The sequence below is a fragment of the Labeo rohita genome, chromosome 23 (assembly GCF_022985175.1).
Source record: "Labeo rohita strain BAU-BD-2019 chromosome 23, IGBB_LRoh.1.0, whole genome shotgun sequence".
In the NCBI taxonomy this organism is placed as follows: Eukaryota; Metazoa; Chordata; class Actinopteri; order Cypriniformes; family Cyprinidae; genus Labeo; species Labeo rohita.
In genome coordinates this window covers 4,406,381-4,420,493 of record NC_066891.1, presented here as the reverse complement: position 1 = coordinate 4,420,493, position 14,113 = coordinate 4,406,381, and the positions used below count along the sequence as shown (strand labels likewise).

At 30.1% G+C, this 14,113-nt stretch overlaps 1 protein-coding gene across 1 annotated transcript in view; it reads right to left on the bottom strand.

The window, feature by feature from the left end:
- Nucleotides 1-2,409: 2,409 nt before the first annotated feature.
- Nucleotides 2,410-14,113, bottom strand: part of LOC127154901 (uncharacterized) — a 59,755-nt gene continuing 48,051 nt past the window's right edge. The window contains exons 13-17 of the mRNA XM_051096782.1: nucleotides 13,139-13,268; nucleotides 13,002-13,034; nucleotides 12,584-12,684; nucleotides 7,625-7,708; nucleotides 2,410-2,607 (exon numbers count right to left, since the gene is read on the bottom strand). Coding sequence (XP_050952739.1) covers nucleotides 2,503-2,607; nucleotides 7,625-7,708; nucleotides 12,584-12,684; nucleotides 13,002-13,034; nucleotides 13,139-13,268 — 453 coding nt within the window. The 3' untranslated portion in view covers nucleotides 2,410-2,502. The remainder of the gene's footprint in view (nucleotides 2,608-7,624; nucleotides 7,709-12,583; nucleotides 12,685-13,001; nucleotides 13,035-13,138; nucleotides 13,269-14,113) is intronic.

Genomic DNA, 14,113 nt, shown 5'->3' with positions numbered 1-14,113 from the left:
TTAAAATCTTTCAGTGTTCTAACATGAATACATTTCTTTAATGAATAAAATAGTTATTGCCGGTGCAGTCAAGGGCATATCGTGAAAAAAAAAATAAATCTCAATTTTTGCCACAATGCAGAAGGAAAGCATTTTATGTCTGACTAAGCAGAGAATTTGAGCTGACAAACTCCTGCAGGTCATGAAATGGCACACAGAATACTTCATGTGCCCTACTGCAGGGCGCAATACTCGCTTTATTGGCTTGTTATACTGTACAATGAATGTGTATTTCTGTAGCCCACAACAAAGAGGTCACAAGGTCATATTTACACAGCTACTGTGCTGGTTTATAAGATTTAAAGGAATAGGTTACCGTCATTAGTCCACAAAATAAAAGAAAACAAAAGAAAACAAAATAAAATAAAATAAAATAAAATAAAATAAAATAAAATAAAATAAAATAAAAAAAATAAAAAACATCTGTCCACAGTGTTTCCAGATAAGTGTAGATAGATAGATATATGGAAGAAAAAAAAAATAAGATAAAAAAAAAAAAATAAAATAAAATAAAAATGTAACCATCTGTTCACTGTGGAGAAGTGGTTAAGAGAATGGATTGAAATAAAATAAAAATAAAAATAAAATGAACCATCTGTTCACAATGTACCCCGGATAAGTTTGGAGAAGGGATAGATAAAATAAAATAAAATGAAATAAAATAAAATAAACCATCTGTCCACAGTGTTCCTATGTAAGTGGTTTGGAAAATGGATAGATTAAAATAATAAAATAAAATAAAATAAAATAAAATAAAATAAAATAAAATAAAATAAAATAAAATAAAATAAAATAATACAAAATTGAACCATCTGTTCACTGTGGAGAAGTGGTTTAGAGAGTGGATTGAAATAAAATAAAAATAAAAATAAAAATAAAAATAAAATGAACCATCTGTCCACAATGTCCCCTGGATAAGTTTGGAGAATGGATAAAATAAAATAAAATAAAATAAAATAAAATAAAATAAAATAAAATAAAATAAAAATAGAATAAAATAAAATAATAAAAAACAACTGTCCACAGTGTTCCTATGTAAGTGGTTTGGAAAATGGATAGATTAAAATAAAATAAAAATGTAATTATATGTTCCCTGTGGATAAGTGGGTTAGAGCATGGATCAAAATAAAATAAACTAAAAATAAAAATACAAATACAAATAAAAATACAAATAAAAATAAAATAAAAATAAAAATAAAAACAAAATGAACCATCTGTCCACAATGTCCCCCGGATAAGTTTGGAGAATGGATAAAATAAAATAAAATAAAATATTAACATAAAATTAAATTAAATTAAATTTAATTTAATTTAATAAAAACCATCTGTCCACAGTGTTCCTATGTAAGTGGTATGGAAAATTGATAAAATAAAAAAATAAAATAAAATAAAATAAATAAAAAACCATTTGTCCACAGTGTTCCCAGATAAGTGATTTGGAAAATAGATAGATTAAAATAAAATAAAATAAAATAAAAATAAAATGTACCATTTGTCCACAATGTCCCCCGGATAAGTTTGGAGAATGGATAAAATAAAATAAAATAAAATAAAATAAAATAAAAAAAAAAAAAAAAAAAAAAAAAAAACAATCTGTCCACTGTGACGCTATAGAGGATAAGCAGTTTGTAGGATGTATGGATAGATGGATATGAAATAACAATAAAAACAGTGCTTAATAACAGCCTAAACATACTGCTAAACATCCCTTGTGTTTCCACAGAGGAAAGAAAATCATGACACAAAGAAAAATATTGACAGACTTTTCATTTTTGGGTGAAGCATCCCTGCGACGGCGGACAAACGGCAATGGATGTTCATTACAAAGGGATTACAAGTCGTGAGCATGTAAATCCCAGCATTATGTGAAGGGAATTAGACTTAAAAAGAGATTTGTTTCTTCCTCTTTTATTCGTCCTCTTCATTAACTGAATGAAATCCTCAAAAGGAAAACGAAGAGGAGTCTGTTTTGAATCGTGTGAAATGCAGATGTCCTCTGCTGAACCGCCACGGAGGACTTGACTCTGTATCATCCAGAAAACACACACGCGCTCAAGGCCACGGAGAGAGTCGGCGATTCAGCAGACGCAAGTGGAAGCCATTCAACTGGCTGTGTCAACCAGAATCCCTCTTTCACACCAGCCATCTGTGAATTTACCATTGACATCCATTATAGGCACACTCTAGGAGAACTAAAATGATATGTGCCTCCAGAAAACGAGCTGTTTGCTGTAGCGCCGGGTCAAAGAAGCGCACACGATTCAGCTCGCCAAGACTTTTAATCAAACCAAACACCAGCGCTGGGAAACATCCAGAAAACAGCGGTCGCAGTCGGCAGATAAGTCTGTTTCTACCGACTGTCCAATCTCCTTCCCAAAGAAATTTATTGACATGCTTGAGAAGGCAAGTGCAAATTCAGACATACGAACACCTACTGTATCAGATGTCAATGGAAATTTGAGTTCACTGAGCGTATTCAGAGTACACTTTCTTGAAGTCACTGATAAATTGGCAAATCCATCCGAAAACTTCTTGGGAGTCTTGATCCAAAGGCTCTCCGAATTTTATCTGTGGGAGAAAAAGAAACCACATCAACACATAAACATTTAATTAAAAATAAGAATATATCAATCTATTTTTCTATATACTGTATAGTACTATATATATATACAGTACCTCACAAAAGTGAGTACACCCCTCACATTTCAGCAATCATTTTAGTATCTTCTCAAGGGACAACACTATAGAAATGAAACTTGGATATATTTTAGATTAGTCAATGTGCAGCTTGTATAGCAGTGTATATTTACTGTCCCCTAAAAATAACTCAACATACAGCCATTATTGTCAAAACAGCTGGCAACAAAAGTGAGTACACCCTAAGTGAACTTGTCAAAACTGTGTCCAAAGTGTCAATATGTTGTGCTCGCGTCATTGTTATCTAGCACTGCTCTAATCATTCTGGGCATGAAATTCACCAGAGCTGCACAGGTTGTTGTTGATCCTCTTCAAATCCTCTATAATGACATCATAGAGCTGCTGGATGTTAGACACATGATCTCCACCTTCCGCTTGAGGATGCCCCATAGGTGCTCAATAGGGTTCAGGTCAGATCACCTTCACCTGCACCTTCCTCAGCAAGGCAATTGTCGTCTTGATGGTGTGTTTGGGGTCATTATCATGTTGGAAAACTGCCATTCGACCAGTTTCTGAAGGGAAGGCATCAAGTTCTGCTTCAGAAATGTTCAGTACATAATGGAATCCATGTTTCCCTCAATGAACAGCAGCTCCCCACTACCAGCAGCACTCATGCAACCCCAGACCATGATGCTACCACCACCATGCTTGACTGTAGGAGAGACGCAATTTTCTTGGTACTCCCCACAAGGGCATCACCACACATGCTGGACACCAAACAAGCCAAACAAGTTAATCTTAGTCTCATCAGACCATAGGACATGGTTCCAGTAATTCATGCTCTTGGACAGGTTGTCTTCAGCAAACTGTTTGCAGGCTTTCTTGTCAGCCAGCTTCACCTTCTCGGATGACGCCAATGCAAACCGACTTGTTGCAGTGTGCAGCGTATAGTCTGAGCACTGACAAGCAGACCTTCTTCTTCTGCAACCTCTAAAGCAATGCTGGCAGCACTCATACATCTGTTGTTTGAAGCCACGTTCAAAAAAACTCAACTTTGTTGATCGACCCTTGCGAGGCCTATTCCGAATGGAACCGGTCTTGGAAAACCTCTGTATGACCCTGGCCACAGTACTGTAACTCAGTTTCAGGTTGTTACTGAACCTCTTATAGTCTAGGCCATCTTTGTGGAGAGCAACAATTCTAATTCTCAAATCTTCAGAGAATTCTTTGCCATGAGGTGCCTTGTTGAACATCCAGCAGTCAGTATGAGAGAATTGTACTCAAAGCACCAAATTTTAACTGCTCTAATACAAGAGACACAACTTTGTATGGTCCTGTCAAGCAGACAAAAACATGAACATGATGAATAGGACAAGTGGCTTTGCATGGTTAAATGACATAGTGCTGTTATCACTTGGGGTGTACTCACTTTTGTTGCCAGCTGTTTTGACAATAATGGCTGTATGTTGAGTTATTTTTAGGGGACAGTATATATGCTGCTATACAAGCTGCACATTGACTACTCTAAAATATGTCCAAGTTTCATTTCTATAGTATTGTTCCATAAGAAGATATACTAAAAACATTGCTGAAATGTACTCACTTTTGTGAGATACTGTATATATATATAGCAATCAGTATGCAATATGATAACACGTTAAAATAAAATTAAATTAAAATTAATTAACCATCTGTACATGGTGTCCCCCCAGAGGTTTTGATAAAATAAAACAAAATAAAATAAAAATAAATAAATAAATAAATAAATACATAAAAAATAAAATAAAATAAAATAAAATAAAATAAAATAAAATGTCTCTCCACTGTGTCCCCAGATAAGAGATTTTAGAAAATTAACAATGTAAAATAAAATAAAATAAAAAATAATAAAATAAAATAAAATAAAAAAACTGTTTTTTTTATTATATATATATATATATATATATATATATTTATATATTTATATATATAAATAAATATATATATATATATATAAATAAAATAGCCAGAGACGTTTTAACTATAGTGTGTATATTCTAAAAAATAACCATTCAAAAATATTAAAAATCTAAATTTACTTTCCTTCAATTAGTACAAAGAATAATTTATCTAAATTAATATATATATATATATAAAAAAATTTTTATTTATTCATGTTTTAAATTATTATTATTATTATTTATAAATGTGTACGCATTTTATGTAAATATACTATTATAGGAATATTAGTATTTATCCAAACTGTGTTTTAGTTTTGAAACAATAGAATTAACAAATAAAATATTTGTTAAAATCCTGGATTTCTAGTATAAACACTTATATTGTGTTTATTTAAATTAAGTTTATTTATATATATATATATATATATAAATTGATGGTATTATAATTTATATATATATATATATATATATATATAAATTATAATACCATCAATTTAAAAAACAAACAAAATATGTGTTAAAGTCCTGCATTTCTAGTTACTTTGCAAAAACTGGTTGCAAATGATGTACTAATATAGTACCAAAACACTGACAAGAATGTTTCAGAACAAAGACAGTTTGGAACAGCATGAAGGTGAGTAAATGATAGCAGAATTAAAATCTTTAGACCAGCTAATGCTGTGATCCACTGTCCAATCACCTTCACACCTGCAGACTCCAGAAGTGCCAGATTTATAACCTTAATGCTGATAAACTAAGACAAATAGATTATATAATGGCCAAAAAACCCTGTTTTATTTCCAATCACTCTCAGTTTCTCTCTTCATCCTGGCTCTATTCTTTCCATTATTCCTGGCTTAACAGCCCCAAGTTGCTGTTTGCTGTACTTTTGCCCAAGGCTGAAAGTTTGGGCTGTAATTGTGAAACTAAAGCGATTCTCATCCCTGGCAGGAGACTCGCTCCTCATCCTGTCAAACTCACAATAGACTGAATGTTCACAATGAACCACTTGCAGTCTTTATGGATAGCTTGAAGAAAATTGGGACAGCTGGAAAATACATCACACGCTACAAAAAGAGGAAAACGACTTTCCCTAAGAATGTGTTCCTTTTCTTTATTATTAAAAAAAGCTGTCTTTTTTTTTGGCTCTTGATTTATTCTATCTAGACTTTTAGAGCAAAAAGCAGTTACAATGTTTTGTTTTCTCTCAGAAATAAGTAGAAACATAACATATACTCTACTGTACATGTTTCCTATTGGAATAGATTTTAAAATGTATTTCTGTAATCAAAGCGGAATTTTAAGCATTATTACTCGAGTCTTCAGTGTTACATGATCCTTCAGAAATCATTGTAATATATATATATATATACAAACACAAACAAACACAAAACAAAAAAAGTATTCGAAAGAAGAATAAAGAAATGACTTAATAAAGATAAACAATTTATTTGAAAAAGAAATCCTTTGAAACATAAATATCTTTATTGTCACTTTTGATCAATTTAATTGCTGAATAAGGAAATTAATAAATAATATATTAAGAAAAAAACCTTATTGACTCCAAACATTTAAACATTAGCATATTTTTTAGCCTGAGCAGGAATGAATTTACCCAGAAGGGCGTGAAACAACAAAATTTGCAAAACTTATATATATTGTTTCTATATGTTATGTATTATTATTATTATTATTATTATTATTATTAATATAAAAATATAAATATATTTTAAAAATCATATTTATTTTGTTATATAAAATTTATATTTTCTTTTCTTTCTTTTTTCCCTCAACCTCATAATTCAGTCATATAAAAAATACATTTTGTTAATATTATTGAAAGAAATCAAAACTTTTCAGTTGCATTGATTTTTTTTGTTTCTATACATTGTTTCTATATGCTATGTTATTTTATATTATTATTATTTTTTGTATTATAAAATCTAAAAATATAAAAAAAAATAATTAAAAAATACATTTAAAAAAATTAATATTTATTTTGTATATTTATTTTCTTTCTTTTTACCTCAACCTCAAACTTCAGTCATATATATAAAAATATATTAATATTTATTAATAAATATAAATAATATTGTTAATATTATTAAAAGATTTTATTTTATATTATTATTATTATTATTATTATTGTTATTTGTATTAGAAAATCTAAAATATAAATATTTATTTAATTGAAAATAAAGATATTTTACATTAAAAAAATATTTTTATTTATTTTTATTTTAGTTTTTTTTTTTCATTTATTTCGTGTATGTATTTGTTTTCCTCAACCTCATAATCCATATAAAAAAATAAAATACAATTTCGTTAATATTATTTTAAAAAATCTAAAACAAAAGCAAACAAATATTCAACAACAAAACAAAATGAACAAACAAAATATTTTTTAAATTGCATAGTTTCTAGTTGACCTTCTGTGCTCATAACATATTTATTGCTATAAATTAGTGTGGTCAAACGATTAATCACATCCAAAATAAAAGTTTTTGTTTACAAAATATATGTGTGTGTACTGTATATATTTTTATGTATATATAAACACACACATGCATGTTTATATTTAAGAAAAATGTTATGTTTATATTAAATATATTTATATATAATATAATATAAATTATATAAATATAAATATATAAATGTAAATACATTCAAATATTTTCTAAATATCTACATGCACATATATTATGTAAACAGAAGCTTTTATTTTGGATGCAATTAATCGTTTGACAGCACTACTATAAATCAATATCACATGCAACTGTTATCATTAGCCAATCTCAATCCAGCATCCTGTCTCTCAAAGTGAGAACAAAAAAACACAATGTAACCCTGATGAATGTTTGGGCTGAAATATATTCCCCTTTTCCACCTCAGTCCACCTGGCACAGATAATCAGAGAAAGGCCAATCTCCAGATAGCCGGAGATCCTGGCCCATCTGTCTCCCAAAGCAACACAACACAAGATATTGAAATAATAACTCAGGGATTACCAATATGTCAGTGTAGAGCTTCCTCATCTCCTCACACCTCTTCATCAGCTGTCTGAGATCGGTCTCGTGCTTCTCGATGGCCGCCTAGAGCCGGAGATAAAGGAAGAGCAGGTGTTACAGCTGCACTTTTTCCTTCTTTCCATTTTTGGAGAAGAAGCACTGGAATTCTTAGCGCTATCAGACTCAGAGGCTTTTGATCACCGCTATTTCTCTCCAACCAGGCTGCACCGAAACAGCTTTTATACACAGTGAAGAGGTGTATCAAACAAGCAGCTCACAAGTGTCTGCGCTTTGTATGTTCTAGATTAACTTCCTTTCTCTGCAGAGTTGTTCAAGTATAATGCAGCGCATAGGATATCCTTGCCAGTCTTTTCAGTGTAATTAAAATGAATAAGGACAGAGGCTGTAAAGCTCAAAACTGAGTAGAAAGCAGCGTAAAAGCATCATAATGTGTCATGTGACTTGTGTGCTATTCTTCTGACTGATATCTGAATGATTATTCACTGAGAGAATTAGCTTTGTCCAAGTTGAGTCATTTGTTTGAATTGGATCTTTTGATCCAGTCTGATTGATTCTTGAGTTCAAATCACTGAATCAATGAGGTCACAGTTCTTAAGAGCTCGCTTGAAGAAAAGATTATCAACGACTAAGGACTTAAACTTCAAAGACTTCTAATATCTTACATAAATACATGATTTTTTAGTTTTTATGCTGCTTCTGCCTTTTTTATTTTTTGGAAAGGAAAAAAAATCTATACTTCCCATTCATTGTTATTGACTAGTACTTGATTCAAAATGTTCCACAGAAGAAACTACAAAAAATAAATCACATTAATTTATAAGACATGGCATTATTATCCAAGCTTTCTTTCAAAAAGAATCATTGTTCACTGAGAGAATTAGCTTTGTCCAATTTGAGTCATTTGTTTGAACTGGATCTTTTGATCCAGTCTGATTGATTCTTGAGTTCAAATCACTGAATCAATGAGGTCACAGTTTTTTGAAAAAAAAAGATTATCAACAACTAATAAACCTCAAAGACATCTAATATCTTACATAAATACATATTTACAAATACAAATATCTTACAAATACATTTTTTTTGGAAAGGAAAAAGAATCTATACTTCCCATTCATTGTTATTGATTAGTACATGATTCAAAATGATCCATAGAAGAAACTACAGAAGACATGGCATTATTATCCATGTTTTCTTTCAAAAAGAATCATTATTCACAGAAAATTAGCTTTGTCCAATTTGAGTCTTTTGAATCAGATCTTTTGATCCAGTCTGGCTGATTCTTGAGTTCAACTCAATGAATCAATTAAGTCACAGTCATTAAGAGCTTGTTTAAAGAGATGATTATGAATGACTAACCACTTCAAAAGACTTTTAAAATAACTATTTTGTTGATTTGATGACGCTTTTACTTCTACCTCTTTTTTTTTTTTTTTTAGAAAGGAAAAAATCAATAGTTCACATTTGTTGTTACTGACTAGTACATTATTCAAAATGTTTCACAGAAGGAACTAATTAAATCATGTTAATGGGAAGACATGCCATTATTATCCATGTTTTCTTTTAAAAAGACTGACATTTGAATCATTATTCAATGACAGAATAGCTTTATCCAATTTGAGTCTTCTTTTAAATCGGATCTTTTGATCCAGTCTGACTGATTCCTGAGTTCAACTCACTGAATCAGTGAGGTCACAGTCATTAAAAGCTTGCTTGAAGAGAAGAATATCAACGACTAATGACTTAAACTTAAAAGAATTCTAATATCTTACATAAATACATAAGGTTTTTTTTTGTTTGTTTTTATGTTGCTTTTGGATTTTTATTCTTTTGGAAAGGAAAAAAACAATAGTTCCTATTCATTGTTATTGCCTTAGCACATGATTTAAAATGTTTCACAGAAAAAACTACTGAAATAAATCACATTAATCGGAAGAAACATCATTATCCCTGTATTATTTTAAAAAGAAAGACATTTGAATCAATATTCACTGAGAGAAGGAGCTTTGATCAATTTGACTCATTCTTTTGAATCTGATCTTTTGATCCAGTCTGACTGACTCTTGAGTTCAACTCACTGAATTAATGATCATTAGAGGTTGCTTGAGGAGATGATTATCAATGACTAATGACTTAAACCTAAAAGACTTGTAATATATTACATAGACAGCATGTTTTTTTCTTTTTATAATGCTTTTACCTTTTTTTTTTTGGAAAGGAAAAAAAGTATACTTTCCATTCATTGTTATTGACTATATGATTCAAAATGTCCCACAGAAAAAAATACTTAAATAAATCACATTAATAGGAAGACTTGCCATTATTATCCATGTTTTCTTTCAAAAAGACTGACATTTGAATCATTATTCACTGAGAGAAGTAGCTTTGTCCAATTCTTTTGATCCAGTCTGATTCTTGAGTTGAACTCACTGAGTCAATGAGGTCATAGTCATTAAGAGCTTGCTTAAAGAGGATATTACCAATGACTAACGACTTAAACTTTAAAGACTTTTAATATATTACATGAGGCTCATTATTCAATGACAATGAAATAGCTTTGTCCAGTTTGAGTCATTTGTTTGAATTGGATCTTTTGATCCAGTCTGATTGATTCTTGAGTTCCAATAACTGAATCAATGAGGTCACTGTCATTAAGAGCTCGCTTGAAGAGAAGATTATCAATGACTTAAATTGCAATGACTTAGAACATATCACAAAATTTTTTTGTTGTTGTTTTTATAATACTTTTATGGTGTTTTTGCAATCTTTTTGGAAAGTAAAAAAGCCTCAGTCCTCATTCATTGTTATTGACTAATTCATAGCGCATAATTCAAACAATTGATTACATAACTAATCAGAAGATGCCATTATTATCCTTGTTTCCTTTCAGAAAGACTGGCATTTGAATTATTATTCACTGTAAGAAGTAGCTTTTTTGCAATTTGAGTCACACTTTTGAAATGAATCTTTTGATCCAGTCTGATTCTTGAGTTCAGCTCACTGAATCAGTGAGGTCACAGCCATTAACAGCTCGTTTGAAGATAAGATTAATGACTAATGACTTAAATTTCAAAGACTTTTATTATATTATGGAAAAATATATATATATTTGTATGACGTTTTTTTTTTTTTTTTTGAAGATACACCATTACTAGCCCTGTATTCTTTCATAAAAAAGACATTTGAATCATTATTCACTGAGAGAAGTAGCTTTGTCTTAATTGAGTCATTCTTTTGAACTGGATCTTTTGATCCAGTCTAACTGATTCTTGAGTTCAACTCACTGAATCAATGAGGTCACAGTCATTAACAGCTCTCTTGAAGAGAAGATTAGTAAAAACTAATGACGTAAACTTCAAAGATTTTAATACATTACATAAATATTTTTTTTGTTTTGTTTTTATTAAGCCTTTACTTTTACCTCTTTTTTTTTAGAAAGGAAAAAAGCAATAGTTCACATTCATTGTTATTAACCAGTACATGATTCAAAATGATTCACAGACGAAACTACTTAAATCACATAAATGGTAAGACATGGCATTATTATCCATGTTTTTATTCAAAAAAACAAAAATTTGAATCATTATTCGATGACAGAATAGCTTTGTCCAATTTGAGTCATTCTGTTGAATTGGATCTTTTGACCCAGTCTGATTCTTGAGTTCAACTCACTGAATCAATGAGGTCACAGTCATTAACAGCTCTCTTGAAAAGATGACTGATCTTTTTTTTTTTTTTTTTTTTTTGAAAAGGAAAAAAAAAAATCTATACTTTCCATTCATTGTTATTAACTAGTTTATAATTCAAAATGTTCCACAGAAGAAACTATTGAAATAAATCACATTAATAGTAAGAATTGCCATTATTATCCATGCTTTCTTTCAAAAAGACTGACATTTGAATCATTATTCTCTGAGAGAAGTAGCTTTGTCCAGTTCTTTTGAATCAGATCTTTTGACCCAGTCTGATTCTTGAGTTCAGCTCACTGAATCAATGAGTTCACAGTCATTAAGAGCTCGCTTGAAGAGAAGATTATCAATGACTACTTAAACTTCAAAGACTTTAAATATATTTCATAAATAACATACATTTTTGTTTTTATGATGCTTTTGCCTTTTTTTTTTAAAGGAAAAATTCTATACTTCCTATTTATTGTTATTGAAAAAATTACTGAAATAAATCACATTAATCAGAAGACACACTAGTTTTATCCCTGTATTCTTTCGAAAAAAAAGACATTTGAATCATTATTCACTGAGAGAAGTAGCTTTGTCCAGTTTTAGTCATTCTTTTGATTTGGATCTTTTGATCCAGTCTGACTGATTATTGAGTTCAACTCACTGAATCAATAAGGTCATAGTCATTAAGATCTCGCTTAAAGAGAAGACTTTGCATTTTTTACATAAACAACATTTTTTCGTAATATATTTCATACTTCCCATTCATTGTTACTGACTAGTAAATGATTCAAAGTATTTCACAAAAGAAACTACTTCAACAAATCACAATAATTGGAAGACACACCAGTTTTAACTACGTATTCTTTCAACAAGCAAGACATTTGAATCATTATTAACTGAGAGAAGTAGCGTTGTCCCATTTGAGTCATTCTTTTGAATTATTTGATTCAGTTCACACAGCCAATATGATTGATTCTTGAGTTCAACTCACTGAATCAATGAAAATCAACAACTAACAACCTAACTTTTAAAGAAGTAGAATATATCTCACACACACACAAAAAAATGTTTCAATGTTTTATGATACTTTTACAGTGCTTTTTGAAAAGCTTCAGGTCCTATTCATTTTTTTTAACTAGTACTTAAATCAAAATGTTCCACAGAAAAAACTACTTAAATCACACTAGTGTGTCATTATTATCCATGCATCCTTTTAAATTCATAATAAATTTGAAAGATAATTGTGTATATTTCAACTTACCTTTAAGTCTTTGAAGAATTTGGGGTGCTGACTGACTTCGTTTTTACTTTTGCTGTATGTTTTCCTGTACTGCACAATCTTCTGAAATTCATTCTTCACAACTAAATGGTGACAAAGGGAAAAAAATATGTGTTTAAGGACATTTATAATGAACCCCTTACATACTCTGAATGTAACTGCAATGCTTTTATGCATTAATGCACAAGCAAGCCAAGCAGCAACAGGTTTGAATGTAATGCTCGGCTGATAAAAAAGTTATGAACTATATGAAATGTTCAACCATGCTTAAATAAAGCAGTGAAACTGTGATACTGTAATCAAATGTGCTCAATCAAGCATCCCTTTCTGAAACGCTGATGATGACAAACAAGTTTGGTACAGCAGCATCAAAACACATCAGATGAGAGCGTCCACATACCGTCCACCTCTGCTGTCAGACCTTTAACCGAAGCTGCAGGAAAACCACAGAAACACACAATCAGAAGGCATTCAATCAAATCAGCCCCCAAAACATCTATCACATCGTCCCTTGCAATGAAATTTTGATTAGAGTACCTCCAGGAACAGTCTCGAATTCTGCAAGCTCCAGGAAAAAGGTGGCCAAACGTGGTTCGCGCAACATGATCTGCTCCACAAGGGCATGCAGCAAGGTGAACTTCCGATTGTTCCCGCGCAGCTGAGAAAGCTGGGAAAAGGAGGGAAAAATAATGAATGTGTTTGTGGAAGTTTTTCCATGCACCTGCACTTCAAAAAAGGTGATAAATATGCTCTGTTCCAGCATGTAGACAGCATTTTAAGGCATTGTAGACACTCATTTTGATTTAGCCAAAATCCAAAGTCAATCCCAGAATTATATAGAAAGAATTAGGGCTGTCAAATGATTACATTTATATTTATTTATATTAATATATTTATACTTGTATATAATTTAGATTTACAAGCACACATGCAAACATACATAAATATGGTTATAAAATAAGTGGTTGAGATAACAGATAGTTTCATATAATAAAAAAAATAATAATAAGTGAAACTAAAACTAAAATTGAAACTAAAGCTAAACAAAAAATGCTACTTGAAATAAAAATAAAAATTAACATACATGAAATAAAATATACAAAAATTAAACATTTTATTTCAGATAGTTGAAAAGGCAACATTTCCTATTTTTATTTAGTTTAACATGATAAAATAACTAAAACTGAAATAAAAATGTATAAAAAATATAGACATGAAAAACGACAAAACCACAACAAAATTACTAAAAATTAACATTTAAAATGAAAATGAAAATAAATAAAAATAAAAAAAGTATTACTCAGTATATTAATCAACATATTAATTAAAACAGTAACACCTTACAATAAAGTGACATTTGTTAACATTAGTTAATGTATTACCTAACATCAGCGAACAACGAACAATATGTTTATTAAACTATTTATTAATCTTTGATAGTGCATTAACTAATGTTAAACACAACTGGCTATTTTAATAATGCATTAGTAAATGCTGAAATTAACATTAGGA